At 33.3% G+C, this 21586-nt stretch overlaps 2 protein-coding genes across 4 annotated transcripts; both read left to right on the top strand.

Annotated features, from left to right (window-relative positions):
• Positions 1–9542: 9542 nt before the first annotated feature.
• On the top strand, positions 9543–13505 carry LOC121252678 (V-type proton ATPase subunit d2). The gene is made up of 10 exons (XM_041152426.1): positions 9543–9998; positions 10404–10524; positions 10783–10890; positions 10973–11075; positions 11794–11874; positions 11978–12063; positions 12238–12297; positions 12422–12470; positions 12950–13084; positions 13176–13505. The coding sequence occupies exons 1-10, from the start codon at positions 9818–9820 to the stop codon at positions 13305–13307; spliced, it is 1056 nt and encodes a 351-aa protein (XP_041008360.1). The 5' UTR covers positions 9543–9817; the 3' UTR covers positions 13308–13505.
• Positions 13506–14007: 502 nt separating this feature from the next.
• Positions 14008–18642, top strand: LOC121252677 (probable E3 ubiquitin ligase complex SCF subunit sconB). 3 transcript variants are annotated; one of them, XM_041152423.1, is made up of 9 exons: positions 14008–14429; positions 14623–14748; positions 14846–15032; positions 15243–15340; positions 15992–16097; positions 16361–16578; positions 17095–17137; positions 17835–18088; positions 18170–18642. In XM_041152423.1, exons 1-9 carry the CDS (start codon positions 14251–14253, stop codon positions 18576–18578), a joined length of 1620 nt encoding a protein of 539 aa, XP_041008357.1. In that variant the 5' UTR covers positions 14008–14250; the 3' UTR covers positions 18579–18642. The 3 variants fall into 3 exon arrangements, with proteins under 3 accessions (XP_041008357.1, XP_041008359.1, XP_041008358.1); XM_041152425.1 differs by lacking the exon at positions 14623–14748 and having other exon boundaries at positions 14009–14429; positions 14852–15032; XM_041152424.1 differs by lacking the exon at positions 14623–14748 and having other exon boundaries at positions 14011–14429.
• Positions 18643–21586: the final 2944 nt, after the last annotated feature.

Below are 21586 nucleotides of genomic sequence, written 5' to 3' on the forward strand. Positions count from 1 at the left end.
CCACGCTCTCTTTGTTCTTCTCTATTTTTTGCCCTTCTTTTTTTATGCATTTTTCACACCATCTACTGCTCTCACTTTAGTTTGGAAAACTTTTGAGCATGTATTATTTTTGGCTATATGTTTGGATATTGTTCTTTTCTATAAATCGGCATTACATTATCCAAATCTGCCTCTTTATTTTATTATATTTTTTAAAATAATTATTTTTCACCATTTATAAATAAGAATTAAAATTTTATTTTTTATTTTAAATATTGTTATCCTCAATTACACTAATTGATGTAACATGTTTTGACTATAAAGAATGAATTAAAGTGTGTTGAATCAACCAATATAATTAGGGGAGAAGTAAAGTAATTAGTTATCATTTACTAGGTTTTTTTTTCAAAAGAGTATTGCTACAACACCGCCTCATTTATACTGCTCAATTTAACCCATTGATGTGCAGCACCATATGATACCACATGATTTATTAAAAAATATAAAAATATATTCAAAACAAAATAACATTCAAAAATACAAAAAGATGAAACCCTCAATTCTCTTCCCACTTTATGTTTGTGTTTTTATTTTTTATTTTTTAATAAACCACGTGACATTATATATATGATGATGTCATGTCAATTAGATAAAATAAGTGGTATAACTAGAGCGGCATAGTAGTATTTTTCTTTTTTATAATTTTTATTTTTATTTTTGAGCATTAATCATTAATTTCCATCTTAGTCAGTATTAATTAAGCCAGCACACCAGTCCGAATTAGACATCTAGCCAGCTAGCCATATAGCAAGATTTTACTGATAAAGTATTATTTTTAAGCCATAACTGAATTTATTCGAATAAATTCTCATCCATCCTGTAAAGTATAAACAGATATGCCAAGAAAGAAAAAAGTATAAACAGATATGATATCCAAAAATTGACTAGGTATATGATCAATAGCCTTGACAAAGGGCTAAAAGATGATTAATACTCAATAATCTCTCCGTGCCTCATTTGTTTTCACAATCATTCCTTTTCTCATTTCATTTCATCTAATCATTATAATTTTATTAAATTCTCATACAAAATTAAATAAACAATTTAACATTTTCAAATCTCAAAACAAAAATAATATTAAAAAAATATTTTATAACAATATTTTATTTAATTTTCAATTTTTATCTCAATTCATCTCATCTGTAAAAACAAACAAAACCTAAGGTGAGGTTTGGATACTGAGATGAGATGAGCTAATTTTAGATAAAAGTTAAAATTGAATAAAATATTATTAAATATTTTTTTAATATTATTATTATTTAAAAATTTAAAAAAATTGAATTGTTTATTATCGTGTATAAATTTGAAAAAGTTGTAATAATAAAATTAGATTATATGAAATAAAATGAAATATTTTCACTATCTAAATGGGACCAAAATATTTATCAATTAAATATGTATATATTTACTTAATTGAACAACTGTGTGTGAAGGACAAGGATGGTTATAGGGTTAAACTGATCAAAACATTCTATTCTCGGATGCTTGAAAAACATAAGAAAAATAAATAAATAAATAAATAATTGGTCCAAATTAAAGACTTTACAATTACTTATCAAAATAATTTTTTTTTTAAAACATACCGCATTCATTAATAATTGACATTATAACTTTAGCCTGAAACATATATAACAGGTAAGCTACAATATTAATAGCTCTCCAATACATAACTGTGATTGACATGGTTTAATCTATGATGCAAACCTCTATAGACAACAGTCTGAGAGACAGCACAACTCTGTCCAAGACAGAATTTACAAACCCCATTATCTGTCTAAAACGGAGTAGAGGACACACTCTATGGATAAAAAGTCCAATAGATTATGTGTTTTTTATTTTTCTAAAACAAAAGACATAACAAAAATTAAAAATATATGGGAAAAAATGAATTACATACTGGAAAGACATAGAACCCCATTTTCAATCGTAGAGAAAAATAAGACAAACAAAGTAACTATGATGGCGCGTGAGAGCCACGCGCTATCCTGAGAGTATGGTGGTCAGTTAGGTCTGAAGTAATCGATGGCCACAGACCCAAAAAAGCCACACATGACGCCATAAGAGCACCCTTGGCGGCAATGCGTGGATTATACACGCCTACTTTGGACCGCATGTGTGGCACCTTGGAAAACCTATGGTAAAGTGCGTGGTGGTCGTCGGAGAGCACCAAATTAGCCTTCCGCCATACTTAACCATGAAAAAACAGCCAAAAAAAGAAAAGAAGAAAATTAGATAGGAGGTATAACAGGGATGAGGGTTTTGATTTGGTTGTGGTTTCAACACAAATCTAATTAATTAAGCTCAAATGATTATGAAGGAAAAAGGAATCCACATATTCATTTTATTGATCAAAATTTCTTAGAAGAAAACATTATTTTGAGGAAAAAATGTTGATGAAGCAATGAATTAATTTCATGCTCGAGAAGGCATTAACCCAATTGTTCAAATATTATAACAAATGAAATGAACTAATTTAGGAGACTCACCAACCACCGGACTTGACCCATGACTGAGTCCTGAAAGGTTAAAGTGCCTGGAAAATTTGTACATTTTCATTCTTTCCATAACAATAATATGCTTCTCCAAAAATGTGAAGGCATCAATCTTTTTTCTTAATTTGCCTTAGTGAGGACTAAGAAAATGAATATCCCCAACATGTTTCCACTTCGATCCACTGATCATGACTCGAATAACAAACTGCAACTGTTTATATTAATCACAAATTATATATATATATATACACATAATTATCAAAATTGATGATTTTTTTTTAAAGATAAAACTAATTGACGAGATTGTTTTCCAAAACTTGCACTCTCTTTTGAAATGACTGCGCTTGAATGTTAAACAGAATTGAGTTCAATTCAGTTAAAATGATAAAAATATTGTTAGAATATTATTTTTTAAATATTATTATTATTTTCGAATTTAAAAAAATTGAATTGTTTATTATATTTTGTGTTAAAATTTAAAAAAGTTGTAATGATGAGTTGAGATGGGTTTGACTTTTAAATGAATATGAACAAAATTAATTAACTTTAGGCTTAGTTTGGATCATTAAACTATCTCAACTTATCTCAACTCATTATTACAATTTTTTAAATACCAACATAAAATATAATAAATAATTTAACTTTTTAAAATCTTAAAATAATAATAATATTAAAAAATAATATTCTAATAATATTTTATCATCTCAATTTAATTTAATTTAACTTACTTTAACATTCAAATAAAACTTTATTACCTTTGAGTACGTTATATTGAAGGCATGCTTACGTACACTACATAAAGGAATATCGTGAATCGCGTGATCATTTATGAACACAGTAATTGATGGATCAAAAGCGCGCATGGATGCGTTCCCTCGCGATCACCACCTCACTTATTATGATCCTTGAAAATCCCTTTAATCAATACTTCTGCTTGAATTAGCTATCTTTACTCTTTAGCACTATAAATTACCAATCAAGGCAATGGATTCGACTTTAAATTCAAATTGAATGAATGAAGTTTTAAAAAAGGAAAATATTATTTGTATTTATAATTTTTACTTACATAACAATACGTGTTAACGTGTCAAATATTAATATGCAAAAAATTATAAAATTTAAAATTTAAATTTAAAAAGAAATAACTAATAAAATAGATCTTATACTTAAAACTGTAAAGACGTGTAGTACTACTATTTAAAAAAGTTTTAGACTAACAATGTATAATTAACGCGTGGTAATCATGCAGCTTGTAATGGAACAAAGATTGTGACACGAAACATGGTATATTGATAATAAAGTGTTTCACACGTTCTTATGCATGCATGTCGTCAATGTTTTCGTTATATATATGGCGTAATTTATCAATTTACGTACATTTGTAGAGTTAATATATGAAACAAAAGCACACAAAATTAACCTAATATCCAACACATCTATGCGTCCTAATTTCAAGTTCAGGACTACATGATGAATTGACGAGGCAGTGTAAGTACTAATGTACTATATATGCACCATATATTTAGGCAGCTCGAAAGTACACGTATGCATGCTCCAATTCTTTGTTTGCTTGATCAAATATGGTCGCATGCATATATATATATATATATATATATATGATATTTGTGGTGATTACTTTCTTGTATAAAACATTATTTTGTGAAGAAGCATTCAGATGTAAGTCGTTACGTTTGACTTAAGATGTATATAGTTTTTGGGAATTCTCGTACATCGAACCAGGACTAATTTTATTCCATGTCTTGTCGACTCTCCTACCGATCCAAAAAATTCTCACCATGACAAAGCGCGCATTTCGTTTAAGAGAAGTACTGTAATAAATAAATTTTTTAAAATTAAACTTAATTATAAATTTATATGATTTAATATGATATATTAGATCTATTTTATAATAAAAATAATTTTTTAATCTAACATAAATATAATATTAAATTTACGTCTGTTTATAGATTTATTTTTATAAATATATATATATATATATGTTATTTATATGATTATATCAACAGTACGTACCCACGATTAATTGTTAAATTTTGGGTAGAATGATGATCTCGGTTGTTGCCCATTATAGTGTGCAAATTTATTATTGATCACTAAGATAATTAATTATAATTTGTATATTTAAGATTAACAAGTAGGGCGCACCTGATTACATGTAGATGTACACACATATATACACTAGGGAACAATTCCGGGTGCATTAGTCTCGAGGTACACTGACATAATGATTTAAATAAAAAAAAATGAAAAAGTCAATAGCTTATTTGTCTGTAAAAAAAAAAATACAAAGTTAAAAAAAGATAAAAATTAAAAATTAAAAAAAATCTAAACTTTAGTAAAGTATATTGGATTATCTATTTACTCTCTATATAATAATAAAATATCATTAATTTGTTATTTTAAAAAAATTGAAACAAAAAGAAATGAAAATGAATATACTATCAAAACAAAAAGGATATGAAAAAGAGACGTCAATTCATGTATGTCGCGAGGCTATTAAAAGGCCTTTTGGTAAAATGTAATTCTTCATTAAATTCTATAAGGGAGCTACACGTCAAATGATCAAGGGTCTTAAAAACCTTTTAGTAAAACAATATCATTCATTAAATTCTACAAGAAAATTACACGTCAAATGGTCAAAGGTTTTAAGGGCATTTTGATAAAATAGGACTTAACGAATTTAATGGAAAAATAAGAAAAATTACTATTAACAGTTAAATAGTTACTTATTATAATAGAGTAGATATATATTTATTTATAAGTAGGAATAAGGGCCAAGGGGGCTGATACAAATTAAATAAATATTGCAACTCCATGATTGGTTAATATGAAAACAAATATATATAGGTCAGACAATTAGGAGTATGTATGCATTTCCAAATATAAACATTTTCCCTAATTATAAGAAAAATACCTAGAGGTTAACAAATAAAAGTGGGCATGAGTTTCTTTTTTCTTGATAAACTGAGTTCATTCAAATATAAAAATGGGCACGAGTGTCTAATTATATATATATATATATATATGTATGTATGTATTTATATACAAAATCAGAAGTTAGGTTAAATTCCAAGGATAGAACAGTAAGATCAATGTTTTTTTAATTTCCAAGGTAATATTGTAGAGGTTAAATCAGCAGCCTATAATTTAGCGTTGAAATAAGGCCGAAAATTAAACTAAGAGATAAAGTCAATAAGAGATCATAAGACAGGTTGACTCAGACTCCTAAAAGGAAAAAATTTCACAAGATAAGTTGGACTCAATCATTCTAATGAGATAGACATCTATATAAGGAGGAGATCCCCTACAAATCTGATGAACTCTCGACAGACTCTCTCACAAAATATTTCCACAGAAGCTTCATATGTCGAACTCTACCACACATGGCGATTTCAAAAGATCTTCCCTAAATTTTTCTATTGTATTGTGAGATATGTGAGATAATGAGAGATTATAAAATCATCAATTATAGTAGATTTCGCCTCCAAACAACTTGTAGACGTATGCATTATGCTGAATCATGTAAATTCTTGTGTATCATTTTATTTATTTTTATTCACTTATTTATTATTTATATTGGATAAACGCAAAGAATACCGTATCGAAACCCGAATCATCATCGTCAGTCGGAGATATTTTTTCCTCCTTTTTGGCGTGTTATACGAATTTAGACATTAACAATATTCATGCATGCGCAGACGTTTATGATAGATATGATATTTATATATATATATATATATAATATATAAGCAGGGTAGGTGTCGCAAAATGTATGACAATAATTCCAAGCGTTCATTAGAGTAGTTTTTCTCTGTTGATGTTGGATACTTGCACCTGAGGAGATCATCATGATAAGAATCTTTAGCCAACTTTGTAACGTAAAAAGTTTGTAAAAAGGCTACGGCTTTGTTAGGTTGAATTGTTTTTATCGTAAAAGATGGAAAAGCAATAAAACATGTGAAAGATAAGGGATCATAGGACAATTTAAACACTGTAAAAAACGTATGTTAAGGTAATTAAACACGCTATCTAGCTAACTACTGTTTTGGTTCCAAATCCCATTGACTAGTCTTCATGCAATAGCCGAACGCCTGCCGTGCCTTCGTGAGATAGCTAGCTTTGCAGCGTGCAGGTGGCAGCCGCACGTTTCAGTTTAGAGGATATACTTACAAAAAAAAAAAAAAAAAATTATATAAAAGAAATTTATAAATTAAGTTGATTTTATATGATAAGTTAAATATAATTTATAATAAAAATAATTTTATAATTTAATATATGAAATCACATCAATTTATAACTTTATTTTTATAATTTTATAATTAAAATATATCTCTTTAATTTAATTTAGAGAAAGTTAAAAAGATTAGAAAGAAGGACGTTGTTCTTGATTAAGAGTAGATCTTTAAAATTAGTTCTGTTTAATATCACATGAAATTTGTTGGCATGGTTTTCTAATCCCACTTTTTAATGAAAAAAATGCTATTGCGGGATGCTATATAATATGTATATGGACACAGTACTACATAAATAATATTTAGATTTCGTTTGGATTCAAAAAGTATTTTACCATATCATTACAACTTTATCAAATTCTCATACGAAATATAATAAAAAAATTTAAATTTTTTAAATACTAAAATAATAATAATATTAAAAAATAATATTCTAACAATATTTTTTTTAACTTTCATATTTTATTTAAAATAATCTCATCTCATCTCATTTTTGAATTCAAATCAGCTCTCAGCTAGGTTTGGCAGTCAAGAGTACCTCAAGTACTCTCAAACACTCTCATTACTATTATTTACTTTATTATTACTTTTTACATACTTTTACTTCTATTCATTACTTTTTACTTACTTTTTAATACTATTTAATATTCTATTATTACTTTTTCACTACTATTCACAAACATTCTCAACACTTGTTAGGTATTGTAGCTAAAACTTCATTGCATAATTTTAGTAAAAAACAAAATAAAGTAAAAATTAATAATATTAGAAATATAGTTAAGAAAAAATTAATAATAATAGAAATATAGTTAAGAATGAAAATGAAAATATCAAATCCAATTATAAATAACTTAAGAATAACAATATATCATGTTATATACTATTTGATGTAGGTACGTCAGAGGAGAGTACGTGTCCAATTCAACAAAGAATTAGAGTACGTTTAAAAATCAAACTAAACTAAACTCATCTTAATTTATTATTATAATTTTTTTAAATTTTAAAATAAAATAAAATAAATAATTTAATTTTTTAAATTTTAAAATAATAATAATATTAAAAAATAATATTTTAATAATATTTTATTATCTAAACTCAGTTGGACTCAATTCAATTCAATTCAATACGTAAAGACAGTCTTAATTTGCCTCAAACATGTGGCATCAATGGTTGATCCGCGCGTGCATTGTTCGTCATCATCGTCATGCATTTTCTTCTTTTTTGGTTTTAATTTTGCATCATGCAGCCTAGCGCTACGGTTCGCCGTTGGAAACATTGTGTGATTGTATAAAGCTAGCTACGCACGCACGTCTATATGATTGAAGAAAGCAAGAAGAAAATACTGCTAGAAGCTGCAACCAGCAGCCTTGCGTGCCCATCTCTTTCCAGAAGCCGCGAATGTCCGCGCTTTAATTGTTTTCTTGTAAGAAAGTAGTAATTCTTGGAAAATGTGAACGGGCGGATATATCATATACGTTGTGCGTGCGTGTTTGAAATTTGAATTCTATCCGAGAGCTTCCGATAATTACGTTCGTGAATGATCAATCTGGACTGGGCTCGCTCAATCGTGTGTTCTGTATCTACGTTCGTGTGGTTGCGTATGTCATCCCTGTGGCGTTGGAGAGCAGTGCTTTCGTGGCTTTCCGCACGTCATCCTACGGCTTCTGCTAAAACCTCTTTCTGCGCCTGACATCACGTGAGTCGCCATTGTTGAATGATGAATAATGATGTTCTCTATCTTTCGTTTTTTAATTCTTTGGATATGAATTTTGAGACAAAAGTGAATAGTACTAGAGAGTTGATGCAATACACGCGATTGTTTTCTGTGTAAAGATTGTGACGGTTGGCATTTTTTTGTCGATGTATTTCTATCTACTCAATAAATATTCAGACTTGCCCAAAATAAAATACCATAATTTGACATATGCCACAATATATATAGCTTAAAAGTTAAATACCACCGAGTAAAGTAACAAACTAGACCCCTTTCTAATTCCTGGCATTATATAATATACATGGTGTAGTACACGTTATAATTCATATATGGCATGTAATTAAACCTCTCATTATTATTATTATTATTATTTATAGAGAGGAAATTTCTAATTCAGATTTTTTATTTAGAGAATCGGGTCATATGTCATCAAGTCATTAGATCCTTGACAAAATCTTTTCTTATTAAAGTTAGAGAGAGTGTCGTAACCATTACACTGTGATTATTATTGTTCTTGAGCATATAAAGAGAGATTTGACTTTAAATTTATGGAAAAATCTACAAATTCCATTATCATCTTATTCGTATTCTACTATAATAAAGTAGTATAGCTCATCAATCATTAATTTTTTTTTAAATATAAATGATGATTTGGAAGTAATAAATACTATCATATTTCACATAACAAGATAAAAGCGTGATAAAAATATGGCTTACAACATTATTGTTATTATTTTTTAATAAAGAATTTGATAATTTGTAGGTAATATCACACCAAGACATTAAGTACAAGTCTCAAATGTACAAGTCTTTTATAAAAATGTGAACTCTATAAAAAAATTAAAATTTTCACACTTTTATATGTTAAAATATATTTTTTTGTATAAAAAATTTAAGCGAGATTTGTGTATTTAGATTTGTATATATGATTTCTTTAAAATAAAACAGTATTTTTTCATTAGCGTAAAGCTTGATACACGTTCCCGAAAAACAAAATTTAACATCTATAGCCCAAGGTCCAGCCAATCTCGGACTCTGATTCGTTAAGCTTGCACGGGTTCGAGTTAAACCCAAAGGTCCATCCCATCTACACAGCCCCGAGATCCAAGCCATATTCGATATTTTATTTTATTTTATTTTTGATAGCTTCGATATTTTATTGGTCTAATCATAAACCGGAGAACTTGGCTTCGATCGATCTGAATTGTACCGTGGGTCCGTGGCAGTACAGCAGCAGGCCCCTGGCTCTTTCGTCGAAAATCCCCAGAAGCCCTTTCGTTGCAGATCGCTGTAATTTTCTTGTTGCAAATTTCTGGAGGAAAATGTACGGATTCGAAGCGCTCACCTTCAACATTCATGCTGGATACTTGGAGGCGATCGTCAGGGGCCACCGGGCTGGGCTGCTTACAGCCGCTGATTACAACAATCTGTGCCAGTGTGAAACCCTCGACGACATCAAGATGCACCTTTCCGCAACGGAGTACGGGCCTTACCTCCAGAACGGTGCGTTTCGTCCTGCCCCTACAAAACTCTCCCCACTCTTGTGGGATCCTAACCTCTGTTTGGTTGTCCCATTCTATTTGTACCCCTTAAACCTAAGTACCAGAAGTTCCTAGGGGCATATCGTCAGAAAAGCTTCCCTTCTTTCTTTTAGTTGTTGAATCTCTCGTTGTGGTAGCAGCAGGAATTTTTCTTGTAGCTCGGTTTCTTCCTCTTTTCATGGTTATACCTTCCATAATGAATATAATAGCTTTAATAGGTATGCCAGATCATTCTGCTTCCAATTTGAATGGAATATGGATGATTTCGAATTCCTGATTTTGAAGCACATACTTAAATTATGCCTTTTCTTTTCTTTTTAATTTGGGTGAAGTCGCTAGTTGCTCATTTGAACATTTTTTCTTGCAGAACCTTCCCCGTTGCATACAACAACCATTGTAGAGAAATGCACTCTTAAACTGGTTGATGATTATAAGCACATGTTATGCCAAGCGACAGAGCCCTTGTCAACCTTCTTAGAGTATATAACGTAAGTGGACTTCGTCTTTTTGTTAACGTTAGTTTCATTTTTTTTTTTTAAACATTGTTGACAAACCAACTACTAGTCGTGGATTAATTTAGAAGAATAAACACTACCAAAATATTTATTTTGGGTATTCTGTTTGAATTACCAGCTTATGCTTATTTGAAGCACTCAAAAGAAAAGATTAATCGAGTATAGTATGGTTACAACTGGAAAATATAACTTGAACTTACGAAACCAATACTTTTCTGCTGCTTCATCCAGATACGGTCACATGATAGACAATGTTGTCCTGATTGTCACTGGAACCTTGCATGAGAGAGATGTTCAGGAGCTCTTGGAAAAATGCCATCCGTTGGGCATGTTTGACAGGTGATTTCACCTCCAAATACTGTTTTCCATTGCTTATTGAGGGTTTATGAAATATATTCCTAATCTCCTCCATTGTCATCAGCATTGCTACCCTGGCAGTGGCGCAGAATATGCGAGAACTTTATAGGCTGGTTCTTGTTGACACACCATTGGCTCCGTACTTCTCTGAGTGTATCACATCAGAGGTGCAGTATAGTAACCCTTGCTTAACGCACCTCTTACATTCTGTTTTCTTTCATAAACATCTTATGGTCTTTCTTCTTTATTGACTCTACATTATTATGTTGCTTCACTAGTGCTGCAAATGATCAACTACCAGTTCCTCTTTTATTCAAGTATTCTTATTTTCCTCAACCAGATAATTTTGATCTTCTAGTTGTTAAAGAAGGGTGTAATACTAGGGAATTGAGCCGGACATTATCTACTGTCGGTCACAGTAATGTGGACTGGAAGGTCACATTGTATTAATTCCTCAGAGTAATTGTAGAAAACCATGTATTGTCTTTCTAGTATCGTCTTTTTTATATTTATATTGGTGAGTGAGTTAGTTCTAACTCATAGGGGTTGGCTCAAGTGGTAAAGGCGTTGGCCTTGGGGTTATGCTCTCCCTAGGTCTAAGGTTCAAATCTCCTTGGGTGCAAACAATCTCTAGGGGGCATCGGATTGGGGGATGTTCCCCTCCAATTACCCAAGGTGCACTTGCAGAAAACTCCTTGCCGAGAGCTTGTGCACCCTTGGGATTAGTCGGGACGCCCCGGTGCCAATAATAAAAAAAAAGTGAGTTCTCCTTGATGGTAGCAGTAGCATCAGTATTATAGAATGATCATTTTGTTTGGCTACGATGTGCTTGATGCTTGTAGGAGAACATTGATTTTTATTCCTTTTGGCTCCCTCTTTGTGTAGGACTTGGATGACATGAACATCGAAATAATGAGGAACACCCTTTACAAGGCATATCTAGAGGATTTTTACAGATTTTGCCAGGTGAACATTGATTGCTAAACTAATATTTTTTTTTTCATAGGCATTTTATAAAGGTTTTTTGCATGTCCTATGTCTCTTTAATTCTAAGTGACATTTGGTATAGAAACTTGGTGGTGCCACAGCAGAGATCATGTCTGACCTCCTCTCCTTCGAGGCCGACAGAAGGGCTGTCAATATTACCATAAACAGGTAATCCTCTATCAACAAACTCATTTCACAGTTTTTTTTTTTTCCTTTTATGGACCCTTGTGGTGAAAGTTGTTTCAAAGAATTTTTTGCTTTCAAGTTTTCTCATGGTTGATCATTCCAATCTTGCAACTACATGCAGACTTCTGTTGTCCTTAATTATTTATTTTTCTGCAGCATTGGGACTGAGCTTACCCGCGATGATCGCAAAAAATTGTACTCTAACTTTGGTTTATTGTAAGCTTTTTATTTGAACTTTTTGCGATTTGAATGTTGAATATGTAATTTTCCATGTTATCTTTGACTGATTTTTTTTTTCTTTTTCTGTCTTGCTCTGACACTGTTTGCTTACATTGAGCAGTTACCCCTATGGCCATGAGGAACTTGCCGTCTGTGAGGATATTGACCAGGTATTTATTTCCGTATTCCTCTGTTTAGATGTGCTATGAGTTTACATCAGGAGATGTAGAAAGATTTTATACTGGCATGAATGGTGCTCCTGTTATTTCTGTCTGTGGTCCTTGAAAGGACCTTCTTCCCTTTAATGCAGTAAACATTTGTCTGCCTTATGTTTAATTGAATGATTTGTTACTGGCTTGCTGATTTATTTTCTTTTGGATACTGAGCAAATTTGTAGGAAGAAGTAGCTAAATAATTCTTAGTTAATCAGAATGAAAATTTGGCCAGTTTGTATCTAAAGTGATTATGTCAATCCCTGCCCACATAGATGCTTGTTCCTGATCTTTAATTATATATGAAAAAAAAATGCTTATTTCTGTTCTTCTAGTTTCTTAAGCTTTGGCAGTTTCAAAGCATTTGTTGTGGGGCTTGTACATGTTTTTAATGTAACTGTTTGTGACCAGAGTCCTCTGTTTTGTTACCATTTTAGGTCCGTGGTGTTATGGAAAAATATCCTCCTTATCAGTCTATTTTCTCAAAATTATCTTATGGAGAGAGTCAGATGCTAGACAAGGCATTCTACGAAGAGGAGGTGAAAAGGCTTTGCTTAGCTTTCGAGCAGCAGGTTTGAATTTTGGCAATTGAGCAGCCTTAATCCCCATTATTTGTTCCCATTATAAGCTCTTTACTCACCATGTAATACGCTGGATCTGCAGTTCCATTATGGTGTTTTCTTCGCCTACATGAGGTTGAGGGAGCAGGAGATAAGAAACCTGATGTGGATTTCTGAATGCGTGGCTCAGAACCAGAAGTCCAGAGTTCATGACAGTGTTGTCTTCATATTTTAGTCAAAATTTCGTCGTTAGCAATAATAATGATAATAATTTGTTCTTTTGCATATATGGGTTTGGCAAAGATGCGCCTGCCTCTTAACAGTTGTGAGATTATGTTTTTTTTTTTTTTTGGTTTTTTGTATCAAGAGGGGAACTTTTGTATCAGATTGGTCGAATATATTTCACTTTAAAAAAAAAAAATTTGATCGAATATGTTTTGGTTGTGAGGAGTCTTTACCTAATAATTACTCTTAATTTAGGTGCCGTTTGGATATTAAGATGAATTGAGATAAAAATTAAAGTTGAATAAAATATTATTAGAATATTAGTTTTTAATATTATTATTATTTTGAGATTTGAAAAAGTTGAATTGCTTATTATATATTGTGAAGAAATTTAAAAAAATCGTAATGATAAGATAAGATGAAATATTTCTTATATTCAAACGGGATTAGAACAAGTTCAAGTAATCTTTAGGCAAACATTCCGAATATCATACACCTAAAGCAAAATTGAGGAAAAGCCAAAAATTGTAATGTTACCCGCAAATTATGATTTTCATTATAACAAAACCAATTAAATAAAAATAATAATTCTATTTGAAGGAGTATTATACCGTGGTAAAAACTCAATCCCGATGTTATTTAACGGTGAAAGTATCCTATGGTTAACGAAACGACTTTGTGCATGTTGTCGTATACAATCTGTGCATGTTACTCAAGATTTCACCATTTCCACGGTTCTACTGTTCAACCTTTCTGTTCTGTTATGTCAACTGATATTATGAGTCTAATTCTCGTTGATTCTTCCCGTTATTGTGAGAAGCGTCGCAGTATCTTAAGGAATTAACAGAAATCCCTAATTGGCTTCAAAAAATTTCCGCAAAGACCTCCACCTCCAAGTTAATCGTAACGATTTCTAGGGTTTCAGGACAATTTCGAATAACGAGCGTTAGAACATGGCGGAGGCAGATCCATCACGACCACAATCGACCAAAAAGATAACGGATGTGGACGTGGACTCGCTGGCTCACTGTGCCGGCTACCTCAACCTACAGGACCTCTCCAACTTGGCCATATCCTGCAAATACTTCAAACGCGTCGCCTATTCTGACTCCATCTGGCTTCGCTTGTTCAGGTCCTTCTTCTCTTTACCATACATATATACATATGTATGTATGTATGTATGTATGTATGTATGTATGCATGCTTCGCCTCGCCAAATTCTTCTGTATGCTTTCTGCAATATATTCATGTAAACTAGTCGGACACACACGAAAAAAAAGCTTAACACCTTCAAGCTAGACAATAATGATAAGTGTCCTTTACGGAGCATTATGGGAGGGAAATGGAGTGACCATATGGTCCATATTGAACTTCGGAATGCTAGACAGTCTCCCTGCTACCAAGTATTTTGATAGAGGCTTATGGAATGTAAATAGAGGAATAAATCAATCGTGTGTATCAGCTGTGTGTATAACTTTTTAATTTTTATTTTCCATTCTCCTCTCTCATTCCTTTTAACTCATGGGTATCTCGTATATGTCACATTAGGGACACTTGGCCTGAACAGACACTTTCCTGCTCCTCACAAACATTGGAAGTGAGGGAAGCATACATGGCGAGGCGCACAGCATTGCAGCAGTTCAAGTTTGTCGATCCCTTTGTTGCCGACTTCTATACAGTTTCGCAACCTTACAGCCATATAGCAATGGACAAAAATGATGTTGTCTACTCACAGGTATTGAGTATTCCGGTGTACTTGGCCTTGCTTATTTTAATAAAATTCTTATTTACTGATAAAAAAAGGTATTGAGTATTACCTTTGTTCCATTTTTACTCTTTTTTTAAGAGTATTGCTGGAAAAGGGACATGGAGGGGGTGGCAAAATGAGTATTTATCAAATTCTCTGACATCCATGCTGACATTGGCTTTGGATACCGCCAAATAGGGCTCAATGATAGGAATGATGAAAATCGATAGCTGTTTAAGCGGAAGGCAATCTTTCATCATGCGAAGTGATCATAATGCAAGAATTACTTGTATGAGGTGCGAATTTACATGGTTTTTCTTGTTTTAAAGAATTAATATTTTATCTAGTGATAGATTAAATTCTATAGCTTTATTACTTGTAAAATAAAATAAAATTTCTACAGCTTTATCGAGAGTCAGTTGCAGATATTGATCACTGTCATTATTAGATACAAAGGCATTTACATTTCCTAGTAAAACATATAACCAAGTTGTGATGTTAGCAATTTATTATTTAGTTGTGGCTTCCTTTCGTGGGAGTATTTTCTTTCCATGCCAAGCTTTTAGAGCATATAAAGAATTGGGAGGCTTATAAGACTATGCTTTTGGCTCTGCATATCTTTTAGAATAACAGGCTGCAATTACATCCTTGGACCTTCCATGTCTATAGTTTTTGAAGCAAAAATTCTCTAGTTAGGAATTTTTTCTTGAACTATGAATTGGATATGAGTTTAATTCATAGCAATTCTTATGAAAGATAGATGTGGTCTCAAATAATGTCTGTCTTTGTTTTCTGCTAAATTATAGATGAAAACAGGAGCCTAAATCTATGTTATGCATCTTATGAAGCTCATTAGAATTTGTCCAGTCCTTGTACGTAAAATGTTGTCCATAAAAAAATAGATTGCTTGCTTCTTAACCTTTAGTTTATAATTATTTGATATGCAGATTGTTTTCCCTTGATGGAACTTCTTTATTTAAAAGTGATGCACCAGGTAATGAAAATATTTTGGTCACCTCCAGCTGCGACCACACCATTCGTCTATGGTGGAAGGTACTTCATAAATTCATAATGTTTTGAAACCCCTCTTGCAAATTTATAGATATTTGCGATCTCTAGTCTTGATCTTCCATGCTTGCATAAACTGCTATGAACCAATTGGATAAACAATTCTTATTGGTAATTCTGTTTCCTTATTTGTTCTATGGTAATTATAGCTCTAATTGGCAGTATGAAGAGAATGTTGTCAACTTTTTTGGTTATTGACTACCTTTTGTAGAGCCTCAATATCTATCTGTCTCGTGCTTTCATTGTAGGGTTCTTGCCAACGCTGTTTTAGAGGTCACAATGGTCCAGTCTCTATCTTGTCCGATAAATTGTTAGGTGAGGTTGGTGGAAAAGTATTGGCAAGTGGAGGTGAAGATGCTACTGTTCGCCTTTGGTCCCTTAACTCTAATGGCAAGCGAGGCCAGCAGGCGCTAAAGGCTACTCTGTATGGGCATGAAAAACCTGTAAAGTTAATATCAGTTGCTGGGTATGAGTTTTCAATGATTAAAACTTAATAAATGCGACTTTATTATTTGATGCTAATTAACTTTTAGGTTTTAATATTGTGCACCAATATTATACGACTTGCTCAATTGTATATTTAAAAGAATTGGCAATTATAGTTGTAGATAGAAGAATTGTCAAAATGAGTGTTTTCATGTGTTTATGAATGAAAAAATTTTCTTTGGCTTAACATACTTTAGGCTGCCACTTTTTGGAACTGACGCTTGTGATGTAATAATTTCACCAATGGGTTTTGATTTCACAACCACACACTTTAAGGATAGAAGACACCATTTGAGCTATAGTTCATTGGTTGGGTTTTGTTTTTTACAATTTTTAGAAAATTGTAGATTTCAGTTGTATTTAATGTTTTATTTCTGATAATGTTTGGATACTTCGCGTGGTGAATAACTACCTCAAGTAAAATGGAATCTTTATGCTGTGGGTGACCATTTCTTGTTATTAAATTGATCTATTCTTGCTTTCATCATTCTTCCAGGCATAAAACTTCTCTTTTGGTGACCATTTCGAAAAATTCCAAGGTACCTCCAGTTCATATTATTGCTGTTATTGTTAATGCTTGTAACAATAAGCCATTGGACTTGTTATTTGGTCAGCTATTTTATTATTCATGAGGAGAAATGGAATTAGTACTTATTTATGTCATAGCTTCTGACATACATGACATTTAACCCTTCTTGATCACCACGTCAACACTACCACATTCTCTGTCCTTATCTTAGGGGAGCAGGTGCCATTTAAAACTATAGTCATTGAAATATATACTTCTTGCTCATGTACCATCTTTGTATAATTTTATGGACCTGTGATAATAATTTCGTGCTCACTAAGAAAAAGAAAAGATAATAATTTCAGGCTCAATGTTGGCTGTTCTGAAGGAATAGTACATTTTCTCTTTCTTGACTTGTATGAACTCTCTGATTTACTTGAGTAAGGTGGTCGACCGATCCCCAGGGAACATGGGGGTATCTCACCCTCAACTTAGGGGAAGAAGATGAATAAGCTTTGTTTTGATATTTGCAACCAAGTGATGGAAAAAGTGGTAGAGGACGAAAAAATGTTGATCTTTTTTAAAGAAGACAAAAAATGTTAACCAAGAACTTTGCCACATTTTTCAAGGTTATTTAAGGAATTGTGTAATGCAAAACTGATAACGATTTCACAATAATCATTTTATGGTCGGTTTTTTCATCTAAAAGTGGTAAGAGTTTCTTATAGGTGAGGGTTTGGGATACAGCAACATCATCTGCTGTTCGTTCATCATGCTGCGTGGGCATGACATCTGTTCCTGGCGCTCCAGTAAAGATGAAGTGCCATGAATCCATGGTCTATGTTGCTGCTGGTTCCTCTGTCATTGCAATTGATTTGAGGACAATGCAGAAGGTTTTGACTGCGGCTGTTTATCGGCCGAATTTGTACTCGTTTGAGATAATGCCTTCAAAATCATTAATCTGCACAGGTGGTAATGGCAGGTAAGATAAAAGTATATTTCTTCATACTTCTGAATTGTTTTTGCTCTCATCACTTGCTCAAATAGGTGCTTATTGCTGCAGCGTAATGCTTTGGGATATTAGGAGAAACCAGGAGACACTAACCCCAGAACCAATAGCGGAGTTGGAGAGCCACACGGGCCCAGTAACATTCTTGCACATGGATCAGTACAAAATAGTTACAGGAGGCCCAGAGGATTCTTACGTTAATGTTTTGGAGACTGATACTTTCGCACAAACAAACTCATTGATTTGCTGTTCTACCGAGGAAGCAAGTACGAGCTCTGGTTGTGCCGGCCTGGCTGTAAACGGGTATCAGATTGTTACTGCTAGCTATGGTGAAGAACATGGACTTCTCCGTTTCAGGGACTTCGCCAATGCTGCTTGTCCTGTTGTCGAATCTGGAGATGATCATGCTTCAAAGTTTTGGGATCCACAATCTTATAGTGATTCTGGTGGCTCGGATTGCTGAATATATTTACCCATATTTTAAGGATTAATGCCATAAACTACCAACATCCTACCATAGTATTCCAGGGTGGTGTGCAATAATCTTTCCCCTTGCCCCTCTCATTCCCTTAAGGAATTAGAGGGCCAGATCTAACTACCGTTCAATAGATCGGAACACGAATGAGATAAAAAAGGCTGTCATTAAACCAAACAATGCAATGTGAAGCTCAAAATGGCATAACCAAATGATTGGTTAGTCAATGATTGAATTTTACCCGACGGAATGGATTAAAGTACTGAAGACATTTCCAATACCAATAGCAGCTCCCACTAAAGCAAATTGTAGTAGGTCCATCACCCATAGTGGTTTCACGTCCCCTCCCGTTTGCTCATGCCTCGAGTTCCATAGTTAGCTTGGCTGCTGCATTTTGACCCCATTTTGGTTTGTTTGGGCCGTCAGTCAGTCTTTCTATTATGCCGATGATCTTCGCCAGCTTCTCTGAAGTGAGTACTGTTGGGATTAATTGGTTATCAAATGCTAAATTAAAGTGAAATGGGAAAAAAAAAAAAAACAACAACAATCACACAAAATATCTAGATTTAAGTGGTTTGGCTCAATGTGAGCTTACGTCCACTAGCGTGGTAAGTCTCAATGAATTCACTATCAACAAAGGTGGAGTACAAGAGATCAATCACAAAATTCTCAATCTCAAAGTCTCAATACATCTAATAGACTCTTGTAATTCTCACAAGAGGACTTCTGTGTGTGTGTGTGTGTGTGTGTGTGTGTGATATGGCTGCTCCCAAATGTCAAAAGTGTCAAATACGATGCAAACATTTTGTATTTATACTGAAACAGCGCGGAGCCCTTAAAATGAGCATTTGCTCAAACGAAGTGTCGAGTGGTGCTCAAGCGAACATTAGGGTTGGTGCTCGCTCGACCTGATGGTCAAGCGAGTGTCGAGCAAACTTGCGGGTTGACATCCCGCTCGAGTTGACTGTCGAGCAAGTGTTGAACGAACTCTCGGGTTGGCATCCCACTCAAGCTGACTATCGAGCGGGTGTCAAGTGAACTCACTTTCCGAAGTTTCGCTTGAGCGGCAAAGACACCACTCGAGTGAACAATTTGTGGAGGCGATTTTTTCAATAGGAATCAAACTACGTCTCAACAAATCTCCACATTGGTGTGAATTCTGTCAAATCTAAACAAAATCAATTAAATAAAGAACCGACCCCCTCCACCAAATCCCCTAAGAGAATCATAGACCCTGAACACCAATCAAGTCCAAATAGAGATTGAACTTATACACTGGAATATGTTTGTCAACATATCTATTAGATTCTCAGTAGTAACAATTTTCTGAATTTTTATCACACCTTCTTTAACAACCTCCCGAAGAAAATGATATCTGACATCAATGTGCATGGTTCTCTTATGATACATTTGATTTTTTGTCAAATATATTGCACTTTGGCTGTCACAAAACATTGAAACTCCATCTTGTTGTAGTCCCAAATTATTGATCAGACTTTTCAACCAAATGGCTTCCTTCACAGCCTCTGCTGCTACCATATATTCTGCTTTTGTAGTTGATAAAGCAACAATGGATTATAGTGTTGCTTTCCAACTAATAGCAGAACCACACAAAGTGAAAACATATCCTGTTAATGATCTTCTCTTGTATAAGTCTCCAGTATAATCAGAATCAACATAACCAATAACCCTGGAGTTGGAGTCAGTTTCTCAATCAAAGACTAAGCCAAAATTTGAAGTCCATTTCCAATACCTGGGTATCCATTTCACAGTTTGCCAATGAACCTTACTCGGATTAGCCGTGTACTTGCTAACAACACTCACTGCCTGTGAAATATCTGAATGAGTGCAAACCATTGCATACATAATACTGCCCACTGAATTGGAATATGGAACACTAGCTATTGAATTGTTCCTTCTCATCTGTCTGAAGAGATAGAGATGCTGAAAGTTTAAAATGTGTAGCAAGTAGTGTTCTTACAGGTTTGAAATTAGACATTCCAAATCTCTCAAAAACTTTCTCAATGTACGTTCCCTGGGACAAGTACAACTTGTAACACCCTGTATTTTAGTGTATTTTTTAATTGAAGGATTTTTTTTATTAATTTAAATATTGGTTCTTTTATCTTAAATTTATCGGGTTTCTCATTGGTATATTTTTATGATTTTTAAGTTGTGAAATTTATTTTGATATGTTTTCTATATATTAATTATTGTTATGCATTTAAATTGCTCTTTATTTTAAATTAATTTATTGTTGGATTTAATTATTTTATTTTTATTTAATCACTACGTTAAAATTATTTTATTTAACTTGTTGTTTTGAAATTTTTTTCGTTGGATTATTTTTGTGACCAAAGATGTGAGGATTAAACCTCATTTCTTTCCCTTACTTTTTCTTTTTTTCTTTTTCTTTTCTTTTCTCCCCATTTCTTTTTCTCCTCTCTCTTTCTTCTCTCCCATGCGGTTTTCTTCTCTCCCCCGTCTGTTGCGTCGTCCTCCACTCACTGCCACCGTGTGTTTCACCACCCCTTCCATTCTCTTCCTCACCGACCGGCGACCACCCCCTGTGTTTTCAGCTCCTCCCGCGCCATTGTTAACCCCTGCACGTGGCCTCAAGCCGCGGCATTCCTTGTGCCATTGCGCCGCCGTCGCGTCACCTCCAGCCACCATCTCTTCACCACATCATCCTTGACCTCCCAGCAACCTAAACCATCCATCCTTAACTCCGATCCGCTACCGGTGAAGCTCCACCATCCACTTTTCTGATTTGAGCATTTTGGTTTCCAAACACCTTTCACGCGGCCACCCACGGCCAACCACCACCACCATTAGCTTCACCGATATCCCTAAACCCTTCCCTAGTAATCTTGAGTTTTCGTTTGTCCTCGTTCAAAATCTTGCATTTTGAGACCCACGACTATAGTGCATTTTGCACTGTTACGTTGTTGTGCCGCCACTTCTAGTACTTCCGTGATCCTTTGAAAATTATACTA

This window comes from Juglans microcarpa x Juglans regia, chromosome 2S (assembly GCF_004785595.1).
Source record: "Juglans microcarpa x Juglans regia isolate MS1-56 chromosome 2S, Jm3101_v1.0, whole genome shotgun sequence".
Lineage (NCBI taxonomy): Eukaryota > Viridiplantae > Streptophyta > Magnoliopsida > Fagales > Juglandaceae > Juglans > Juglans microcarpa x Juglans regia.

What these genes read in the sequence shown, in the direction of transcription:
- LOC121252678 (XM_041152426.1), top strand. Translation starts at nt 9,818, where the DNA reads ATGTACGGATTCGAAGCGCTCACCTTCAACATTCATGCTGGATACTTG. An exon ending in CTGAGTGTATCACATCAGAG is followed by an intron (nt 11,076 to 11,793) that starts GTGCAGTATAGT and finishes CTCTTTGTGTAG; the next exon opens with GACTTGGATGACATGAACAT. An exon ending in TACTCTAACTTTGGTTTATT is followed by an intron (nt 12,298 to 12,421) that starts GTAAGCTTTTTA and finishes TACATTGAGCAG; the next exon opens with TTACCCCTATGGCCATGAGG.
- LOC121252677 (XM_041152423.1), top strand. Translation starts at nt 14,251, where the DNA reads ATGGCGGAGGCAGATCCATCACGACCACAATCGACCAAAAAGATAACG. An exon ending in ATGATGTTGTCTACTCACAG is followed by an intron (nt 15,033 to 15,242) that starts GTATTGAGTATT and finishes ACCGCCAAATAG; the next exon opens with GGCTCAATGATAGGAATGAT. An exon ending in TGCACAGGTGGTAATGGCAG is followed by an intron (nt 18,089 to 18,169) that starts GTAAGATAAAAG and finishes TTATTGCTGCAG; the next exon opens with CGTAATGCTTTGGGATATTA.